Source organism: Miniopterus schreibersii (assembly GCF_964146895.1).
Source record: "Miniopterus schreibersii genome assembly, chromosome: 3".
Classification (NCBI taxonomy): Eukaryota; Metazoa; Chordata; class Mammalia; order Chiroptera; family Miniopteridae; genus Miniopterus; species Miniopterus schreibersii.
In genome coordinates, this window is record NC_138103.1 from 5,220,805 (window position 1) to 5,238,447 (window position 17,643).

Below are 17,643 nucleotides of genomic sequence, written 5' to 3' on the forward strand. Positions count from 1 at the left end.
CCCCTATGTTAATCGCAGCTTTATTACAATAGCCAAGATCTGGAAACAGCCCAAGTGCCCATCAGCAGATGATGGATAGAAAAGCTGTGGGACATTCACACCATGGCAAAGTACTCTGCCGTAAAAAGGGAGAGAATTTTACCCTTTGCAACAGCATGGATGGACTTGGAGAGCATTATGCTAAGTGAAATAAGCCAGTCAGAGAAAGATAAATAGCATATAATTTCACTCATGTGGAATTTAATGAACAAACTGAACTAACAAAGAAGAGACAGACTCAGAGAGAGCAGGCTGACAGCTCTGGTGAGGGGAGTGCTGGGGTAGGGGTAACGGAGGAATTGAGCAAAAATGAAAAAAAACCCCTCGTGAACAAAAGTGTCGCGATTGCAGGTGGGAGGTGGGTGGGTGGAGGTGGAAGAGCGCATAGAGGGGATAAATGGTGATGGAAAATAAAACAGGAAATGTATACATCATATGAATGGACCAGAACCCTTAGCTGGCACACCCACAGAAGCTGTGTGCTGCACTGAGAAGCTGCAGCTTGACCGCATGCTCTGCCATTGCCCACAGGGACAGGAAATGGACGTGGTGGTGGCGGCTGACTCAGGAACACACATTTGGGGCGATGCTCTCCTCTTCCTTTTTTATTCCCATCAGTCCCAGGCCAGGGAGAGATCCGTGAGTGCTGCAACGAATGAAGCGCAGAGACGAGTTTCATCCACAGGGTTGAATGGTTAGAAACACACAGGGGAGGCAGGGCTCTTCTGGGGGTATGTGTACGTGTGCCATGGGGCAGGGGTGGGGGTGGGCAGCTGAATCGCTATGGAAAGCTGCCTGCTGCAAACAGGTTCAATGGAAAGAACACTGGCCCTGGTTGGGCAGTTCAGTTGGTTAGTGTAGTCCCAATACGCCAAGGTTGTGGGTTCAATCTCCGGTCAGGCCACACGCAAGAAGCAAACAATAAATGCACAAATAAGTGGAACAACAAATTGATGTCTCTCTCTCTCTCCCCCTTTTCTCTCTCTAAAATCAATAAATTAAAAGAAAGAAAAAAGAAAATACTGGTAGTGCTGGAGGCCTAGAATCAAATCCTAGCTCAGTCAACAGATGCGAGGCACATCTCAACCTAAGGTGAATGACCTCAAGCTGAGCCTCAGTTTCTGCAACTCTTACACATTTAAATTACTACGTCACAGGGCTTTTGTGAGGACTACAGATGATCACAGCGAACATATGGAGGGAGCACTTACCACATGGCCAGCATCGTCTAAACTCTTTCTTTTTTTTAATGATCTTTCGGGGGGAGGAGGGGGAAGAAAGATTGACTGGTTGCCTCCCTTACTTGCCCTGATCAGGAACTGAAGCTGCAACCTTTTGGTATACAGGACGATGCCCCAACCAACTGAACCACACTGGCCAGGGCTCTGAACACTTTCTATGCGTTCTCATTTAATCCTCAAAAGAACTCATATACCTGGTGTAGGTACTGATACAGGTATAATCATTATGTCCACTTTTCAAATAAAAGAGGCTCATAGGCATAACCTGCTCAAGGGATATGACTTAAGTGACAGGTAATAATGGCAACATGCCACCCAAGTCCTTTTAAATTGCTGTTAGAGTTTATTCTTTTGTTGCTTTTACTTAAAACACCTGTAGCACCTACCCTGTTGCAGGCACTGTTTGAAAAATTTTACAGAACATTAACTTACTTAATAATTTGTATTGTAAACTATCTAGTCAGTGCTTAGAATTTAGGAGTCATCTAACCCATGTTAGTTCCCAGCCACCATGTAGTCAATATTCATGGAACTGGGTTAGAAGGTGGCAGAGCTCTTCAGGCAGAGCAGGCAGAAATAAGCAAAAACAAACCCAGAAGCTGTCTCCCCTGATGCCTTAACAGAAGCAAAGCAGCATGAGGCCTTCTGGGCTCTGAGTGCTGGAGTGGCTCAGGAGTCACGTCATCACAATTCACCCCGACTGCATCTGCCATCTATGTGACCTCAGGCCAAGTTACTTAATCTGAGCCTTTTTCTCCACTTGTTCAGTGGTGAGGTTCAACAACCTCAACCAAACATGCATATCAAAGCATTTAGCACAGTGCCTGACACTTATTAAGGGTTTGATGAATTATACAAAATATTAATATTTTCAATATTAATTTTAGCAGCTACCAGAAATAGTGGAGTCAGGCCCCCAGCATAAACAAACCTTCTATTTTCGCCCTACCAGGTTTTGCTCAGTGGTTAGAGCAACAGCCCGTGGACTGAAGGGTCTTGGGTTCGATTCTAGCCAAGGGCATGTACCTTAGTTGCAAGCTTGATCCCTGGCCCTGGTCCGGGTGCGTGTGGGAGGAAACCAATCCAAGGTTCTCTCTCACATCGATGCTTCTCCCCTCCCCCCCCCCCGTAATTTCACTCTCTCTGCAAAGCAATGAAAAAAATAAATATCCTTGAGTGAGGATTGAAAAAGAAAAAAAAAAAGCCCGGCCAGTGTGGTTCAGCAGTTGAGCATCAACCTATGATCCAGGAGATCGTGGTTTGATTCCCAGTCCGGGCACATGCCTGGGTTGCAGGCTCAATCTCTGGTAGGGGACGTGCAGGAGGCAGCCGATCAATGACTCTCTCATTGATGTTTTTCTTTCTCCCTCTCCCTTCCTATCTCTGAACTCAATAAAGACATATTTTGAAAAAACAAAACAAAAAAACCCATTCTCTTTGCTGTCTTCCTGAGTCACTTTTACGCTTTTCCCAGGGTTGTCTGCTGGCATCATGCATACAGCTGCAGACAAGGCCCAGAGTAAGCTGCATGCTCCTGCTGGTGGTTTCATCAGTACCCACAGAAATCAGAGGGCAACTTACAGGAAAGGAGTAGTATCAGGTTTCCTTACTGTAGGACTTGCTATTTCCAGAGTTTTCTCCTGACTTATCGAACATATCTTAGGACCTATGGTTTAGTCACAGCCTAAGCCTTTTTGCTCCCTGACCCCAACACTTGCTCCTTCAAGACCTCACCTACTGAAGAACATCTTGGCCACTTCTGAAAGGAGAAAGCTTTGGCCCACTCTTGGCTATTTACCTGCACCATGGGGAACATGAAGACCAGTCTCCTATTCTACCCCTAGTGCCATACACTGGACCTGAGAAGCTGGCCAGGGCAAGTCTGTCTGCTGCCCAGTACATGTTCTTCACCAAAAAGCTGTGTTGGCAATTTTCAGTCACTTTTTAATCTCCTGCTGTTAGCCTCCCCACATGCCTGTTTAAAGAATATCAGTCTGAACACCTAATACTTTTGTTTTTCAGAGACAGCAGTCCCCTAAAGCTGCCCAGCAGGTAGCCTATCTAACTAGTGGTCCTGAGATGCCTGTGACAAGGATTTTATGACAGGAAATTTCTGATGCAGGATTCAAAGCCTTAGGCACTGTTGTTCTGTTACCTGGGACTTAATTTTAAGGGACTTTTTAGAAATAAGATCCAATGATTTTCAATTTATGCTCAAAGAGCAAATGCCTTCCCTCCGCTCACTCGAAATACAGACTCCTTCATCCATCCCCTCCCTCCCAATACAGAGATTCCTTCATCCATCCCCCCTCCCTCCCAATACAGACTCCTTCATCCATCCCCCCCTCCCTCCCAATAGACTCCTTCATCCATCCCCCCTCCCTCCCTTCCAATACAGACTCCATCTAACCCCTCCCTCACTCCCTCCCAATACAGATTCCTTCATCCATCTGTTCCCTCACTGGCTCCAACTGCCTGTCTTACACTTTAAGATTTAACACAAGTTTTTTGTAAAGAAAACCTTTATAGTTAAAAGGGTTTGTAAATCACTGCTTTACTCCAAAAATCCCTAATTTTACCGAAGGGAAACTGAGACCCAAAGTAGGAAAGTAGCTTGGCCATGTGTCAGAGGCCATAGGTGACAGAGCTGGGACTGAAACCTGAGTCTTGCTCTAGTTTTCCTCAAGTTTAAAATCAGCAAAACAGACCCTATCACAAATTAACAGAGGTGGCAAAGGGGAGGAAGGGCAGAGAAGGCAAAGGCATACTCCTCTCATGTGTGAAAGGGCCCCAGTCACAGTGAAGCCTGCGCACTGCCCTAGAACTTGAAAGTTTTACTCAAGTGGAGTCAGGCAACTGCCTGCTGTCCAAGAGAGGCTGTGGGACCTAAGACTTCTGCCTTTAAACTGGGATGAGTCATCTCCTTGAGGGACCTGTAAGATTATAGAAGAGTGTTTACATACTATTTATATGGCTAGACATCAACAAAAGGCCTTTCTCTAAGAACAGCTGAAGTCCTGGGGCCAGAGTCACAAAGGGACAACCCTCAGACCTTACCTCTGGGTTCCCGGCAGCAGGACGAGGCAGAGGGTGCCTGCGCTCAGGATGTCGTAGAGCTTTCCTATCTTCCGGCCCCAGTGCCAGGCTGCTATCTTTGGGTGGTCCGACTTCAGAGTCTAGGATCAAAGCCATGTTGACACTCAGCCAGAGTGCCCTCTGCTCACCTTCACAGAGGCTGTCAGGCTCCAGGGCAATGGGGTCCCAGAAAGGCTGTGTATAAATCCTCACTCCCAAGCTGGAACTCACACTGCAGGGTTCCCTGTCAATCCAGCATCCCTAGGCCATCAAGTCAGCTTAGGAGAGGACACCTGCTGCTCTTCCCTTCAGATGGGTCCTCAAGGTCCCTGAGCTCTTGGAGCTAGAGCACTAACGAGAGCTCTGGTCCTGCCACTGCCATTAGTAACTGTGACCTGGGAAGGTCACTCACCAGCTAGGAAACTAGACTAGGACAAGAGTTCCCAAACTGCAGCTGTTCACATTCCACCTGTACCTTCTGCTTGTGTATCCCTCTGAGGGTTTTTCTTAATAGTCACTTTCTTCCTTAGCATCATTAAAATAATACTGTCCATGTAATCACAGGTTCAATGAATGTGGTTGTTGTATATCTTAATGGGTGCTTATAAACAAGTTCATAACTATGAAAGTGAAAAAAAGTCCATTTAGGACCACCAAAAATTGTGTATGTGTACTTTTAGAAACCCCAGATCACTAAAGACTTGTCCAGCTCTCCAACCTCCTAAATCAATACTTCAAAGTCCCAGAGACAGCCACCTCAAGGACAAAAACCAGATTTTAGCATGTATGCAGAAGGCAAGAGAGTATGAGATCATGGAGAAAAAAATGATGGAGAGTGAAATAAGACTAGTTTCAGGGCAGAAAAAGACTAAAGGCTGAGTGTCACTTGACCAGGACTCTCCTAAGGTCCATGACCATCAGAAGGCCAGGTAAACCAGCTCCCTTTCCAGGACGCCATGACCCCCTCCTTCACTCACCTGCAAAACCTGCTGCTCTGAAGGAGGAGGTACGACGCGAAGTCCTGGGGGCCTTCCAGATTCAAGAGGAAAGCCCCTGAGCCATGAGTGGAGGTGCCTCGGGGTTAGGGCATGTCTGCCTTTCAGCTTCCAGTCCTTGCCTGTGAGAATGTTGAGGGCCCTCTGGGCACTGCCAAAACTTTTGAATTCTGAAAGCAAGAATACCAGTTTTGTTATTCTGGTTGCCAGAAAAGCAATCTGATCACCAAGCCGGAACCCAACCAGAGTCAAGGGAAAAGAACAAAACCAGAGCTGCTGGCCTGGTCCAGCCCAGGAGGACTACCTGGGAAACATCTTTCTGATGTCATCACGTCCCCCGTATTCCCCAAGGCTACATTCAGTGGCATATACTTACTCAGGAAACAGTATTTTTTCTGCTTTCCACTTTTAAGATCTTTAGGCAAGATCACAGCTTCCAGGCCAAAAAAGAGGTTGGAATGCTGCAACAGGTGTTCTCTGAAGGTTTCGCTCACTCCGGACAGGTAAATGGTACCTCGGTTCTCAGAGTCTCGTTCCAGCTCATTCACAAAGGTGTCACAATCAAGGGTGAGCTCCGTCACAGGCCTCTGCACCTAACCAAGGAAAGATGGCGTTGGTGGTAGAAAGTCACCACCTCAACCCCCATGCCTGTTATATACTAGCAAGTAACTTCACTTTGCAGTTTCCTCATCTGTATAAGGAGGCTACTGGTAACTGCCTAACGGGACTATGGCAGAGACTTAATAGGCGATACGGATATGTAAATATTTTATTTAAATACACTCCCTCCTCCTTTCCTCCCCCTCACCACCCAGCAATGGAAACCAGTTCCCTGTCTTCTATCCCATGGGATTGTTTACTTGCATAAGAAACTTCAAAATAGTACCATCTGATCCCCTGAAAGTCAAAGGAAAAGTCAACCACACAAAAAATCACTCTGAATAAATAAGCTGGGCACTAAGCAGTGATAATGAGTACAAGGACGACCCCATGTTGCCCAGGCTGATTTGACAAAAACAAAAGCTGTCACGTCTTAGGCAACCGTAAACACAGGCTGTGCTACGCCAGGGCTGAGGGAAGGGTGCTGCTTTTTGCCTTCTCTGGCCACCCTACCTTGATGCAGGTATCATCTACCAAAATGCCATCCAAGGACTCTATGGCCAGCTGGGCAGCCTCCAGGACTTCGTATTGTATACAGAAATGTGGCTGCAGAAAAAGCAAGATTTCCTTACAATTGCTCTCCAGGCTCAAACTGCCAGAGAAGGGGCTGGCAAGAGGATCAAGCTACAGTGGTCAGAACCACCAGACCGGATGTCCTTGCTGCACTGGGCTAGACAGTGATGAAATCAGGTCTCAGAGATGCCCGCACACCCGTCTTCACAGCAGCATTATTCAGAACAGCCAAAGCGCAGAAACAACTAACGGGTGGATGAAAGGATAAACAAAAGGTGGCATATTGACACAATGGAATAACACTCAGGATTGAAAAGGAACGAAATTCTGACACAGTTCAACACGGATGAACCCTGAGAACATATGTGCTAAGTGGAAGAGCCAGACACAAAAGGACAAATACTGTATGACTCCACTTACATGATGGCATACGGTAATCAAATTCATAAAGATAGGAAACAGAACAGCGGTGACCGGCCTGGGGGAGAGAGGACTGGGGAGTGATTGAATGGGCAGTGTTGCAGTGGGGGATGACGAACCAGCTCTGGAGAAAATTTACTTGGTAAAAATGGTTAAAGAGGCAATTTTATGTATATTTTACCAAAAAAAAGTTATAGAAGTTAGTCCTTGGACATACCCTGCCCATCCTTCAGTCTTTACCGACTTCCTGCTACAGCCATGAAGATGGAGGCTTCCTTGTTGAGTCCTTTTAAATAGTATGAATTTTTTAAACCACCCGCAAGCATAACTTTTTTTGAAAATTAATTTAGAGAGTTTTAATGTAAGTAACAAAACTTACTCCAAGAGACTGGAGAACTGACAATAGCAGCAGCAACAAAAGCCCAGCCATAACGTTCCTCCCACATCTCAATCCAGCTATGAGCCCAGAGAGAGTAAAGCCCTACAGAGATTTCCCAAGACATGGAAGTCACTACTCTTTTTTTGTTGTTGTTAATCCTCACCTGACGATATTTTTTTCCACTGCTTTTCAGGGAGAATGAAAGGGAGGAAGGGGGGGGAGAGGGGGAGAGAGGGGGGAGGGGGGGGAGAGAGAGAGAGAAATACGATGTGAGAGAGACACATCAACTGGTTGCTCCAAACATGTGCCCCAACCAGGGGTGGGGAGCAAACCCACAACAGAGGTACATGCCTCTGACTGGGAATCGAACCTGAGACCCTTCAGTGCTGGGGGCCAACGCTACTGAGCCACATCTGCCAGGGCCACTGCTCTTTTGGAAAGGGCATTTTATCACTTAAAGCTGAGGCCATGAGCAGGAAGTCCATAGGCTACATTCAACCAGGAGCCATATTTTTTGCCTGGCTCAAGTGGTATTTAAGAAAATTGGAGCCAACCTACAAAAATTGGCAGATTTCTCAATTCTCAAAACAAAACCAAACAATCAGACCTGTCAATACTGAGTACATACTCTTGTGGGTCAACAACTGAACTGCTGCCATCAGATAGACCACGGCTCATACTCCAGTTGGTGACAATTAAGCTCACATCACTAATATTTGTTATCCAAATGGCCCCAGTTGGAAACTAAATTTCCAGAGCTGGTCTAAAAGGTCAGAATCTGCGTTTCATTGTATCATTACCTGATGGGTTTCAAGAACAAGAGACATTGACTGGATTGGGCCGAAGCTCTTAAATAGCCTCTTCAGGGCCCCGAGGTTGCAGTCGTTGCTAAACGGCCCAGCATAGACAGTTGATATCTCTGTCCACTTGATCCTCATCTACAAGGAACAACAGAACATGGTGAGGGGCGGATGTGGGACAGAATTCAGTCAAGTCTAAGGAACCCTAAGTCAGAACATGGGATAATTCCACTTCACGGAATTTCTCATCACAAACCAACATCTGGCAAATTGCCATGATCATTTGGAAGAGCAAACACTTATGGAGCACAAATGATGACAATGAACAGGTCTGTCACACAACAGGACACTACAGAGCCACTGAAAACAAGGGAAGTAAGTTGATGTGCTGACATGGACAGAGGTACCAGGTATACTGTTAAATGAAAAAATAAAGCTGCAAAACAGTATCTGTGGTCTGAATCGGATTTTTATAAAAGTGTATTTTCTAATATGTTAAAATACACATACAAAAAAATCTGGAGAAATAAACAGTGAACTTCATTAAGTACGTATTACTTTCCTTGAGGCGGGAGATTCTAAGTCATTAAGTCAGTCACTCAGTAGAACCCATTCAACTTACCCTATTGTTCATCTCCTCAGTGAGGGTGGGTGAAAAGGGTTCAAAGGAGAAGTGGACGATGCTGAAGGGAAACAGGGGGATTTCCACTCTGGCCTGCTCGAGGACCTGCAGAGGACAGCACAGCCTGGGTGAGGCAGGCACCTAATAATCTGCTGTGGCTCCTGGAGGTGAGCCATGATAATAGAAACAATGCTTATCTCTTTACCCATATTAAGAAGAAATATAGGGCTGACTTCAAGGTCTGGAAGAAAATGGTGACACCACACAGCCTCCTAGAAAAACCATACAGTCAGTAAAGAGAATAAAATCACATATGACCCATACCTTTAGCATTACTAAGAAACAGAGATGACTACAACCTTCAGATTTCCTCTAAGGAAAGAAATAAGTTCAATTCCAACAGAGCTCCCACCATCTCATACTGGTGCAAACCTGTGAGTAAAGAGAGCAAGGAGAAAAGGCTTGAGAGACTCTGGAAAAAACCATGGGGCAGGGAGACTTACATGAAGCACAAACCAAATCACCTGAGAGAGAAAAAGCACAAGTAGTGAACACAGGTCAGAACTGGCAGCCTCAGAGAAGCAGTGCTTCTGGAAGTATCAGAAACAGAGAAGAGGTAACAGTTCCTTGGAGACACTGCAATGAAGGGAAATAAGGAAATAAGGGGGAAAATGAAGGATCTTGAAAAAAGATAAACAGATGAACACCAATCCCTCTCAAGAACATTATAAACCCCTAAATTCTTCCCAGCACCACAACATCATTCTCAAAAGAAACACTTTTAAAAAGCTTCAGGTCCTCTCTCTCCCAGACACCAAGTTAATAATACACAGACCAGAATACCTTTGTGAGAATTCTAGAGGCCAGTTGAGAAGCTACAGCACCCAGACCAACATCAAATCAAGAAGGGAATCCATCCAAAGGCACAAGAAAGGCTGTGGTGCTTTGCATGCCCCATTCGTGCTCCTCCCCAACCTGACCAAGTATAGAGCAACCTGGAGAAAATATGTTCATGCCCTGATGCATCCCTCCTGCTTTACACACACAGCAATGACAGATAAAATAGAAAAAGAGAAAACAGAAAAGAAGTCAGGTTAAAGACCAAGATAAACATCTCTATGAACAAGAAACAACAAAATTTCAAAATAGTGTGCAAGGCCAAAGCCACAGGCCTGCTAGGCTCTGGAAGCAGACACTAGAGGCTGACAGTTCTGCTCCTGTGGGGTAACTGGGACAGAAAGTGCCCAACACAAGATGTGAGACAGAAGCCAGGCTTCTATTAGTAGTCAACGTGCTAATGAAAAAAGCTTGACACTTGTAAGAGTTGCAAAGGGTTACATTCCCCTCTGCTCTGGAAGCAACCTTCAAAGAGGCAGCAGGCCACTCACCTCTTTATTTGAAAGGCACTTAACAGTTTGACAATTTCTGGAAGAAGAAAGTTCACTAGTATCTTCCTCCCGGGTCAAGAAAAGGAGCTTCTGACCCATTGACTCCAAGCATTCTAGAACACTGTAAAGAAGAGGCCAAAGTGAGAACAACAGTTTTCCCAAACCCTAGAGTTATTCCTCTAGACTCCTGCCTGTCTAATGTATCAGCCACTAGCAACACGTAGCTATTAAGATTAAAATGAAATAAAAAGTCAGCTCCTCACTTGCACTAGTCACACATACAGTACCCAACCTGTAGAACTTACTGCAGAGACAGCACATTTCCATCACTGCAGAGACCACTGGACAATGCTGCTCTGTGCAGGGAGAACAAACACACTCAAACGCTCCCTATCAGAGCTCGGGCCAGATTCTACGGACCTGACGTGTGTATCATGGTGTAGACAAACCTCTTCAGAGCTTGTGCTTTGTTTCCCCCCCAATCTGGGCAATACATCAAAGCTGTAGAGGACTTCCAGAGTTCCTCTGTCTTCTAATCAAAACACCTACCATCATCTCTCCTAAGGCTACTTAGTTCAATGTATTTCAATGTCTTGCTTTTTTATAAGGAAGTCATTGTAAAACCAGTCACTAGATTAAGAAAATTAGCAAAACAGATACTATTTGGGGCAGACGGTGGTCTTTTCCTCTGCATGGTTTTGTGATGGAAGAATGTTACACTATTGGTAGACATTTTTTAACAGACTCAAAGGAGAAAACAAATTCCCAGGTTTTGTTGTTAAGAAACCAGATACCCCATTTGTCTTTTCTCTTGTTCGGAACTGAACACTGTTACCTTGCACTTGGCTGCTGAACAACATCTGCTGCACCGCTCTGTGCCGGGCCTGCTGCTTGCAGCTCTGGGTGATAAGCTAGTGCCTCCAGATTTAGTTCTGCAATCTTGATGAAAATAAAGTGGTAAAAATCATCTAATTTCTTGCAGATCATTTGAGGTAAAAAACTAACTAAATCCAAGAAAAATCCACTCAAGTGGTGTTCCCTGCTTCTGTAGACAGTGGCTTTGCCATTGTCCTGGTCCCAGGCTGGCTTCAATAGTTACCAGATGGTTTCAGATGGCCTAGACAGAACGGCAATCTGTTACCAGCTGTTGATGTTGTCACATGCATATGGGAAAAGGCCAAGTAGGGCTAAGTGAAAAGGGATGGCAATTTTGGCTCATGATTCATTCGTCACTTAAAATTTACTCCTCCGCAAACACGCATTTGGAAATGACAAAAGAACAGCTTTTACAGCAACATCAAAATAAGACTTTTTATTGGTTTAATTCAAAACCATGAAGTCTATTCTAGTTTATTCTGCTTCCATACAGTGGGAGACCACTTGGGAGTTGTAATGTAGGCAGTGAGATACAAACTTTTTATTTAGAATCGTATTACATTTACAGAAAAATTACAAAGATAGTACAGAGGCTTCCTATTTTCAACTATGATTAATATCTTAGATTAATATGGTACATTTGACAGTTAATGAACCATTACTGATAAGTAATTAACTAAAGTCAGCTTAATTCAGATTTCCTTAGGTTTTACCCCAGTGAGATACAATTTTCACTGGAACTTGAGCAGCAGCATAATAGAACGCAGTAGTTTTAAAGTGTGGTTCTCAAAGTGTGGTTCGAGAACTCCTGAGGGTTCCAGAGACCCTTTCAGAAGTTCATGAGGTCCTCTCCAACTAAACAACTCGAGAAAGTCACTTGTCTGCTATTAAGCTAGACATTAAAGAGATTTGCAAAATATGTAAAACAATACTTTTCACATCAATTTTTTTGAAAATGTTTTCTCAGAAAAATTCATTTCTGTGTTAACATCATTTTTGATATTTAAAACAAATTAATAAATATTAAGATGATTTTTCTTCACATTTTATTTCTAATATGGTAAATGTTGATAGATATGATCTACATAAACAAAAGCCCTTTGAGGGTAAATAGGTCCTGAGATGAAAAAGTTTAGAATTTCTGTTGTGGTTTAGATCAGGGGCTGGCACATTCTAGTCATCGGGTCAAGTCTAGCTCAATGTCTGTAAAAGTTTTACTGGAGCACAGCTGTGCCCTTTCATTGACGTAAGTTGACTAGCTGTGAGAGACAGTATGGCCTATAAAGCCTAAAATATTTACTATCTGACCTTTATAGAAAGGTTTGCCAACCCCTAATGTAGAGCAAAGATAGGCTTTGGAATCTGACAGACCTGGGTTTGCATCCTGGCTCCACCTCTCACAAGCTGTGGCACTCTAGATTAAATTATCTAACTTTTCAAAATCTCAGAATGCTCACACATAAAATTGAGATAATAAGTTAACTCACAGGGTTGCTGTAAGGATAAGATCATGTACATAGAGCATTTTAGAACACCATTCTTAGTAAGATCTTAGTGAATGGTGGCTATTGTTATTTATATGCCCAGTAGGCATTTTAGAATGCCTTTCTACCACCATGACACAAAACACTATTCTGGCAGTTTATTATCCTATGTGGACTACCATTTATTTCATAATGGAATCATGATAGAACCTATTACGCAATGGGACAATCTAATAGGTTAGAATGTGGTATAACAAGGTCTACTATAAACTATGTCCTCTTCAAGTATCTCCCGTATCTCATCTACACCCACTGCACTGCTATTGAAACAATGGTATGCTCCCCATACCCACCCCAAGAGAGCAACAGTCTATGCAGATTTTTATATTTATTAGAATTAGCATCAGCTAAAATTACCAACACCACATTATGGTGCTTAATATAGTATTCAAGACACTAAGCTAAGAGCTTTATACATAATCTCTCATTTGCCCTCATCAATGTCCCAGAGAAATGTGTTCCCATTTTACAGATCTAGAAACCAAAGTTGTTCAGAAAAATTGACCCAGGTCACATATTTGAAAGCAGACTTCAGAGACTACACACTTCACCACTGCGCCAAGCTAGTGATACAGGTCTTCCTTCTGCATACAGGCTTGGCTTGAATTACACTCCCATTTTTGTAAAAAAAGGTAACAGGAGATGGCAGTCTGTGACTACCTGTTCTAGTCCCGTAATTTTAGGAAAAGTAAATACAAAGGTCAAGGATACTAACCTTCTTTGGGCCATATTTAAGAAAATACTGAGCCAATTCAAGGGCTGTTCTAGCATCTTCTGTGGCATCATGACCAAGTCTACCTGGACTCTGAATATCCTTCCTGGAAAAGCAACATAAAATTGACATATCTGGGAGTATTTTTTAATGATAGGTTCTTTCAACTACCTCAAATATTCTGGTTATACGTAAAATTTCAGCATTCTGATAAATCAGCTTTGTATCACAACTATCAAGACTCCTTCATTCCTAACTGCCAGGACCTGAGAGACATACTAAGGATGTAGAATGGTCAGGAATGACTTTGTCCACAGCAAGCATATCTTCTGAAGGACAAAGGGCTACCCAATAAAAAGTCTCTTACCTACTCCCCACTTCCTTTGTCTCATTTCTTAGAAGTAACCATTGTTTAAAGTTACCTTCCAGAAATTTTCTATCTGTACATAAGTGTCTGTATGTATTTAAATCCTTTATGGTTATTTTTTTTTTTTTTTTTTAAATCTTAAAAAAATACATGTTTATATCGACAGATACAGGTAAATCTAATCTACATCATATCACTGTCTAAGCATCTATAGAGTTTGTTCTGATTTCCATTTTATTCTCAGTAGTATCATAGAGAGATTTCCTTATTAGATCCTTCACAATCTTTTGAACAACAATAACAAAGTATTCAGTAACACATATAGCCATAATTTATTCAACCAGTCCTATAGGATAGTTGCAGTTTTTTGGGCTATTTTAAACTGTACTACAGCATAATGAACATCTGTCTGTAACAGAATATATCCAATATAGAAATGTCATGTTTTGAAATTTGGTTAGCTTTTATGACCCTTCCTGTCCAAATCTATCCATCAATCCTCAGCTGTGCATATAAAGCCCTTCTAGTATTTCCAAAAATTTTTTCATTTCGTGTCATACTTCTCTCTGGAGTTAGGATCCCAGGATTCATAAGAAATAAAAAGAATAATGCTTACAAACTAAGAGGGAGAACAGAGACTCCAAATTTTTCAATATGGATTAAATAAGATACTATATGCTAACTTACATGCAATTTTGTCAGGATAATATTATAATACACAAATAAACCTACCCCAAAATAGCTTTGGCTAAGAACTTTAGCTTAAATCTTCTGCCCTGCTCTCTGACGTAAAGCAATGATGTATCAATAACATATGGATGTATCATCTGAGGAGGAAAGAGAATAGAATGAGTAGCAGCTTATGCTAAAGGAAAAAACAAGTGGGCTGGGGAAAGAAGAGCCCAAGGCTTTATATCTGAGATAAATGGAACAGGCACATATACTAGAAAAACTAAGTCCTACACCAGATACTCACTTTCAGTGCTTTGAGATCCAAGTCTAAGGAGTGGCCCACTAACACAGCATCAGGAGGAAGTAGTGCCTTTAACTGTCTCTGGATATCCTTGAGTTTGGTCGTTACTGGGTTCAGAATCTTCTTTGTGATTCCTGAGTAGCTTTCAATAAAAAAAGAGAAATGGACAGGCCAGGATATTAACAAGTTTTCCTCCCTAGAAAGTAATTTCAAAAGAATATTAAAAAAAAAAAAAATTAATATACGGTCTGTGTTGAAAGGTTAAAAATACAAATAAGAAGCCCTAGCCGGTTTGGCTCAGTAGTTAGAGCATCGCCCTCAGACTGAAGGGTCCTGGGTTTGATTCCGGCCTGGGGTGCATGCCTGGGTTGCAGCCAATCAATGTGTCTCTCTCACATTGATGTTTCTCTCGCTCTCTCCCTTCCACTCTCTCTGAAAAGCAATGGAAAAAAAATATCCTCGGGTGAGGATTAAAAGAAACAAAAACAAATAAGCAAAGAGGAAATTTAAAATTACCCCTAATCTCACCACCCGGAGATCACCACCTTTTACATTTTAGTAAATACCCATTCCTATTTTTTTATTATATTCATTTATATATTTCCTTTTTATAAAAATGCAATCATAATGCATATGCTACTTTATGGCCCTGGCAGGATAGCTCAGTTGTTAGAGCATTGTCCCTGCTAAGGTTTCAGGTTCAATCCCTGGTCAGGGCATGCATTCAACCAATGAATGCATAAATAAGTAGAACAACAAATCGATGTTTCTGTTTCTTTCTCTTTCTCAAATCAATAAATTAAAACAAACAAATAAACTGCCCTGGCCAGAGTGTCGTCCCGATACAGCAAGGTTGCAGGGTCGATCCCTGGTTGGAGCACACACAAGATAAAAATAATAGATAAGCCTGTATGGCTCAGTGGTTGAGCATCGACCCTGGAACCAAGAGGTCATGGTTCAATTCCCAGTCAGGGCACATGCCCCAGTTGTGGGCTCGCTCCCCAGTAGGGGGCATGCAGGAGGCAGCTGATGGATGATGTTTATTTCTCATCATTGTTTCTAACTCTCTGTCTCTCTCCCTTCCTCTCTCTAAAAAAAAAAATCAATAAAAAAATAACAATAATGCATACACTACTTTATTACATGACTTTTATCATTTGTGATAGATCATGAACAAACTTTCACATCAATTAACCTATTACAGCACATCCTTTGAAAAGGTTACAGAATACGCCATTATACGGATGTTACCATATTTTAATCAACCCTCTACTTTTCAGATATTTATATTCCCTAATTTTGCAATTCTGTGACAAACACGCTTATACATACATCTATGACTATTTCCTATGAAACTAATTATCATGCCTGCTAATAGTACAGCCTTTTTTAACTTCATTGATTTTTAGAGAGAGGAAGAGAGAGTGAGAAAAAGAAAAACGGATCTGTTGTTCCAGTTTATTTATGCATTCGTTAGTTGATTCTTGGTATATGCCCTGACTGGGGATCAAACCTGCAACTCTGGTCCATCGGGGCAATGCTCCAAGCAACTGAGCTACCCTGGCCAGGGCCTAGGACAGTCTTTATCATTATGATGGCCTCTTGGTACCTAAGTAAGCATGAATCTATAGCTATAACTTCAATGGGCAGAAACAATAATGTCTCACTGGCTTTTCTCTGCCTAATCACTGTAGTGTATACATATGAAATTACATGCTAATCTCTGAAAAGAGAAAAATAGTTGAGCTTCAAATTTGTCATGAAAAAACTTAGTTTAGTTTAGTTTTGTTTTTTGAGGTCAGGGCAGACTAACCTCTAAGATCATTTGACTGCCCAATGATTTACAGATTTTTCAGATGAGGTCTTATCAGAAAGCAACACTCCAGCTGTTTGGCAGTTGCTAGATGATTAACTGGGAGATTCTATGACAAGGAAGATAATATTCTGTTGACTTGAGGTCACAGGAAGATTAGAGAGCAAGAAGGGTAAGAGCATTAGACACTGGCGCTGTGCAATTTCAGTATTAAAATTTACAGCTGTCCCCAGCTGACTTGGTTCAGTGGGTGAGCACTGACCTATGATCCAGGAGATCGCGGTTCAATCCCCGGGCAGGGCACATGCCCTGGTTCCCGGCTCGATCCCCAGTCAGGGGCGTGCAGGAGGCAGCCAATCAATGACTCTCATCATTGATGTTTCTCTCTCTCTCCTTCTCCCTTCCTCTCTGAAATCAATAAAGGCATAAAAAAAAGATTACAGTTGTGCCCCAGCCTTTTCTTCGATAATATATATATATAAGTAGGTCATACCTAACTAAATAGAAGCTACAGGCTATTTCTGTGAAGTCTCATTCCACTTTAGTCTGACAGCTCTAGACTAAAGCTAAAGGCAAGGTAAAAAATACCTGGTGAGGTAGTCCAAAATCTTTTTGTCAGGTTTAACGAGTTCATCCATAACACAGCCACCTCCTTCAGCAACCAGTGAGATGCGTGTTAGTTCTCTTCCCCTAGATGTGAGGCACTGAAAGACCAGGACATAATCAGGCTCCTGCACTGTGGAACTTTGACATAGCCTGTTATTCAGACTATGTCAACTGCCATCTACCCTAATCTACTGGGGTCCCGGTGACAACAGCACAGCCTTTTGCTGACCTGAGGATCCAGTATGAATGAAATTAAAGCTAGGCAGGCTGCTGAGCATTTACTTAACGTGACCAATACAGTAAAATTTCTCTGGGAAGGATGTGCTTAAGGAAGATGAATGGGAATAATAACATCAATCATAATTATATCATTTATTAAGTGTATATTACATCCCAATATTAAGTTAAGTACCACCTGATAAGTTATTCTTATTAGCATACTTTATCATCACCTAATGCAGTACTAAGCCATTTTATATACACCACCTCATAATAACCCTTTGAAATAGCCTCTACTGTTGTCCCCACTCCAGAGAGAAAAGCTGAAGCTGAGGGAGGTTAGGGAATTTGTCCAAGATGACAAATCCACTAACAGGCAAAGCCAGGATACACACTGTGAC

The 17,643-nt window shown here is 42.6% G+C and overlaps 1 protein-coding gene across 4 annotated transcripts in view; it reads right to left on the reverse strand.

Annotated features, from left to right (window-relative positions):
- Window positions 1-213: 213 nt before the first annotated feature.
- Window positions 214-17,643, reverse strand: part of REXO5 (RNA exonuclease 5) — a 31,828-nt gene continuing 14,398 nt past the window's right edge. For 3 of the 4 annotated variants that reach the window (XM_081131517.1, XM_081131519.1, XM_081131520.1), the window contains 13 exons: window positions 17,006-17,121; window positions 14,608-14,746; window positions 14,364-14,458; window positions 13,268-13,370; window positions 10,968-11,071; window positions 10,133-10,253; window positions 8,745-8,849; window positions 8,123-8,260; window positions 6,464-6,556; window positions 5,727-5,943; window positions 5,333-5,520; window positions 4,338-4,456; window positions 214-685 (listed from right to left, as the gene is read on the reverse strand). In XM_081131517.1, the coding sequence (XP_080987643.1) occupies window positions 604-685; window positions 4,338-4,456; window positions 5,333-5,520; window positions 5,727-5,943; window positions 6,464-6,556; window positions 8,123-8,260; window positions 8,745-8,849; window positions 10,133-10,253; window positions 10,968-11,071; window positions 13,268-13,370; window positions 14,364-14,458; window positions 14,608-14,746; window positions 17,006-17,121 (1,620 nt within the window). In that variant the 3' untranslated portion in view covers window positions 214-603. The remainder of the gene's footprint in view (window positions 686-4,337; window positions 4,457-5,332; window positions 5,521-5,726; window positions 5,944-6,463; window positions 6,557-8,122; window positions 8,261-8,744; window positions 8,850-10,132; window positions 10,254-10,967; window positions 11,072-13,267; window positions 13,371-14,363; window positions 14,459-14,607; window positions 14,747-17,005; window positions 17,122-17,643) is intronic. The other variant, XM_081131518.1, reaches the window with a different exon arrangement.